Raw genomic sequence first — 5168 nt, forward strand, 5'->3', positions numbered from 1 at the left:
CCCCCCCCCCTGCTTAGGAGCGCACGACTTTCACATGAAGCAACTGTCATACACGATTTCCACGCGAAGCGAGTTCCATCCCATCTCGCCAAATTGCTTTCTCGCCAAGTTGTCTATTCTAAAAGCACAAAAATTATATAAGAAATTATATAAGTAAATATTTTTTACGTTGTTAAAACAAGGGATTTGTTTCATCGAAGCGCAGTTGTGTCCAAAAGTTAGTTTTTGATGAACTTTTTTTGTTAATAATTTTTTTTGTGAATAACGAACGGTAATTAAAACCTGATAGAGAGTCATGACCTTGACAACAATGATAAAAGTGTCTCTCCTATTCGCATATTTATCAAAATCATAATTCCTTGAGTTGGAAAATTACACATTTATTTATATATTTATATACATGTATGTACGGTTTTTACTATTTTTTAATCCACATATGAGACAATAAAGTGAACTTTTATTGTGCCAAAATTGAGCAATTAAAATATCGTTTAGAAATTAGTCACTGTTATCATGATATCGTATGATTTTAACGTGCTTTAAAATCATATGTAGGTATGGTTGACATTATCCTGATCTATAATAATCTCATGTAATAATACGCATGTAAATGATGCCACGTGTAATCTCGTGCTATTTCCGACACAGAGAGCGACGTAATCACAGTGTACTTCATGTTTTATAATAAATTCTTTATAATAAAGCGAATTGGATAAAGAGTTGGATTTACGAGTTGAAATTGCATTACAGTTAGAAATGCGATATATGTATATACGGAGCTCTTCATCGTATGGCTGTTATTTATCGTATCATAACAGATTCTGATATCGCGTGTTTACATCAAACGAAAAACTTCATTAAGTATACATGAAAATAGAGTATTAATGTCATTAAATTGAGCATTACAACCTTAGTGATGTTTTCGTATTGTTATCGTATTTGAAAGAGAAAAGGAGATGACAGAAACTTTTTTAAATTTTATAATTATAAGAACATCACTCAACTCTACACTAGTTGTCCCATCGTTAGTTTCGAAAACGTCTCGTATCACGAACATTAAGTATCGCAATTGATGATCTAGACTGTGAATGTAGAGGAAATTTCATTAAAAATCATAGAGAATAAGCGATCATCCGAATATCCATGATATGTGAAAATATCCACTCCGCAGGATCCAGTAAACCGTTTCACACGCACGCATGCACGAGTACAATTAATCCTATAAGCAAATGATAGAAGCTCAAACTTCTCGAAACTTTACTCGGCATCGTCGATTGAACATGTCTACTGTGACAATTGTAATAGTTCTCCTATGAATTTAATTTTACGCTACTCGTCGTCATTCTGTATTCTCAAAAGTCGATAAAACATTTAATGTGGATGAGACGCAATATTTGAATCGATATGTAAATCAATGATTATTTATATATAAGGAATTTTTTGAAAATATAAATGTTTCCTCATTTTTCTGTCATACAAAACAAATTAAAGAAACAATAAATTGTTTTCTAGTAAGAGAATTATATATTAATGAGAGAAGATTTTTAAAAAATTTTAAAAATATGGAAGAATAATCATAATGGTATCCTCTTTTGAAATTTTGATCTTCATATATATATATATGTGAAAATTAATCTAAAATTGTATTAGATAAATTAATTTTAATAAATCTTAATGAATTTTACTACATTATTACAACTGCATTACATCAAAATAATATAGATTTTCTATTTTTTCCGAGATTAGATTTTTATAAAATGTATCTATCGAATTAAAATTTGATGACAAGTCAGTTATTCTAGGAAAAGAACATATACTATACATAAAACATTCTTAACGATCTCGTTACTATTTTTGCCCTGACCGTTAATGTGCAATGTAAAGCTTATATTTTATGGATGGACATCGTGGCAATTTACATCATAAGCCAGCTTTTTATATTTTCTGAGCTCGGCTAGAAACGCCTACAAGTTAGGTATTATTAAGATAGTAGCCGGAAAGTTATATCGGCCTCGAGCGTCGTGCTCGCCGACGACGTTGCCGCATACACATGCCACTTTCAAAATGTGGAAAACATAAAATGCTTATCTCACTATTACGACAATGACTAATGACTTAAAAAAAGAATTAGAATTCTCCTAACAAAATTACCATCGATTCACACATACGTAATCGATGTAAAGGAATAATTTTCATTACAATTACTCATTTCAATGAAACATAGAAATATTTGTTCGAAATATTGCATTTAAAAATTGCATTTTAAATTATATTTTAAAATATAAAAAAGATTCAATATTAAGAATGAAGTTCAAAAAAAAAATTAACAAGATTGAAAGCAGACGTTATACATTTGTTTTTTTTTAGCTCTCTTTTGACGAATGTGTTAATTTGACTATTTCTTCATCATTAGAAGAAATATCGGGGCGAATCGATCGATAGCATTCCGCTTTTATCGGAAAAGCTGCTGAAGTTTTCGTAAGATTGAGAGACACGGAATGACTCATCGCTTTATGCGGTTTTACCGGTTATCCCGTCTTAATTCAAACCACGTAAAGAAGAGCTTCGTTTTCACATCAGTCTTGCTCCGCTACTGCATGTTCGTCACCGGCTCCTCCATTTACATTTATCTCGCGAGTGCATTATGACGAAACCGATTGATGACGCCCGCGGAGTGCGTTGTCACATTTCTTGTCGTGCCGCGAAAAATATGGTTGCTTTTTAAGTAAAATTTCGAGATATATACATGACGCCGAAAAACGACGTAATTTAAGAACTTAAATGATAGCTGGAAAGTGCTTTTTTGAATTTCTTAGTATTCTAGTGTCTGTCATAATTTTAACAATTGTGAAATCGAATGTGTATAAATTAAAAATGTTTCTCGCGTGTGTTCTTAGAAATAATCAGTGTCCTAAATAATTATTTTGATAGTATCACAAAATTATCTTCAGATCTGTTCATGTATATGTAGCTAAATTTTTAGATATTTCAGCAAAATCGTTCTTTCTTTGCAGTTTCAGAAAATGGAACTAACATAAGATAGAATTAACCATAAAATATGATAAAATATAAAATTAAAAAATAAAATCATAAAATATCAATCAAATAAAGATTCACGTAGATCATTCACAAATATTTTTCGTGTAAAACATTTCGTATATGCTACCATATAATATTTTGCCATTATAAAAAAATAATAAAAATAATTCATAAAAATCAAATACATGTAACATGTTTTTTATTCGTGCAAATGAAAACAATTTCAAATTACTTGAAGTGTGTTGTAAACAAACGAGAATATAATGATTGCGTATGCTTTTATTTAGAGAGTTTTTCTTGTCTATTGAAAAAATTAAAAAACTTACACGTAAACCAGCATGGGATACTTGGTGGCACCACTCATATCAGCATCAGGTGGTATTAAAAGTCTCACCTGAGCGTTAAAGCCACCAGGAACTGGGACTTTATATCGACGGACGATCGGCTGTGATCTTTCCATTATTATATCACTTACTACACTGTTGTCCTCCCACACGGAGAGTAATGTGGTATTCTGAAAGCAAAAAATAAAGAAAATAAATTTAATATTATTTTAATATTAATATAAAGTTAATATATTATTTTAAAATTATTTTTTATTTAGATAATTATTTTGTTTAATATCATTATCTAAGATTTTAATGAAAAAGTTAAATTTTAATAACATAGAAATGTGAAATTATGAAAGCTCACATTTAAAGCTAAAAGAATATTAATCAGCTCCAGATTAATACAAACTTTAATATGTAATGAATTAAATGGATATTAATCTTGTTTCGTGTGTATATTAACTAATCATTCATCATATATGATATTCTAGCATCGTAACAGCAATACTATCTATCTTCTTAAAATAATTTTTCTTCCATTTTCATCCGCTTTGGACGTTATAGATCGCTGATCACTTCCTAATTCTGACTATAATCGCGATAAGTTACATACCAAAGACGGTGAATAATATCAACATACTCTTGCAAATTTGCGGGCGAACTCGTAAGATCAGAAGAACATTTAGCGATTTGCCTTTTCCAAAGTAGTTCGGGACTTTAATCGCACCTCCTAGTTTGCCGGTTGAAATCGATTCGCTTCGAAGAACAGCTACTTTCTCGAGTTGTTCGGGGTAGTTTTTTTCTCTTCGACGGAGGATAGGAAATAGAATTCGGATCAGGTGTACAAGTATGAAATGACGATTTTTTTCCCAAAAAAAACAGAGGAAGCACTGAATGCTTCCAACATGTCCCGAACTGGTTTTGCCGTATGTGATGGAGCATTGTCATGGAGAAAAATGACCTTGTGTTGTCTCTTTTGGTCGTTTTTTAAGCAGCAAATAGTTCAAATCGATCAATTATTGTTGATACCGTTTGGTATTAACTGGTCCCACCAAACACAGAGCATCGTCTTCCTGCCAAAACAATTCGATCTTGTGGTCGATGTGGATGGTGCACCTGGGTCTATCCATGATTTTTTGCGCTTGAGATTCTCAAAAAAAATCCACTTTTCATCCCCAGTAACGATACGATGCAAGTATCGTTCGTTCGAGCAAAATTTTACATGTGTTTTTGCGCCTCTCCATCTGTCTCTCGTTCAATTCATGTGGCACCCATCTGCCGACTTTCTGAATCTTTCCCATCTCTCGTACGCGATTGGAAACAGCTTGTTGACTAACGCTCAATTGCTCTGCGAGTTGTTTTTGTGTTTGTGAATCATCCAGCAATGCTTGCAATTCCACGTCTTCGTACTTTTTGGGCGGTTTTTCGTGTTCCTTGTCTGCAACATCGAAATCTCCAATTTTGAAACGCTGAAACCATCGTTCACACGTTTTTTGCGATGGAGCATATTCACCAAAAGCTTCTTCAAGTAATCGGTATGATTCCGCAGCAGTTTTCAAATGAAAACAAAAAATTAATGCTGTCTGCGAATGCTCCTTATTTGGTACAAATTTCACCATATTAAACACAGCAACAGCACAGTACTATGCAAACACTTTTCAATCAAATCACTTTGCGCGTTTGACACTTGTTGATGGTACAAATGGCGTATAATGTTAAATCTTTGTACTTCACACTGCATTGATGCGCCATCTGTTTCTCAAATCGTCATTTCACCTTATACACCTGGTATATCCCATG

General features: G+C 32.4%; 1 protein-coding gene across 1 annotated transcript in view; it reads right to left on the bottom strand.

The window, feature by feature from the left end:
• Positions 1-4498, bottom strand: part of LOC108693596 (venom dipeptidyl peptidase 4-like) — a 48383-nt gene extending 43885 nt beyond the window's left edge. Inside the window, exons 1-2 of the mRNA XM_018202631.1 lie at positions 4421-4498; positions 3366-3553 (exon numbers count right to left, since the gene is read on the bottom strand). Of these exons, the coding sequence (XP_018058120.1) occupies positions 3366-3553; positions 4421-4498 (266 nt within the window). The remainder of the gene's footprint in view (positions 1-3365; positions 3554-4420) is intronic.
• Between the last annotated feature and the right edge of the window lie 670 nt (positions 4499-5168).

This window comes from Atta colombica, unplaced genomic scaffold (assembly GCF_001594045.1).
Source record: "Atta colombica isolate Treedump-2 unplaced genomic scaffold, Acol1.0 scaffold94, whole genome shotgun sequence".
In the NCBI taxonomy this organism is placed as follows: Eukaryota; Metazoa; Arthropoda; class Insecta; order Hymenoptera; family Formicidae; genus Atta; species Atta colombica.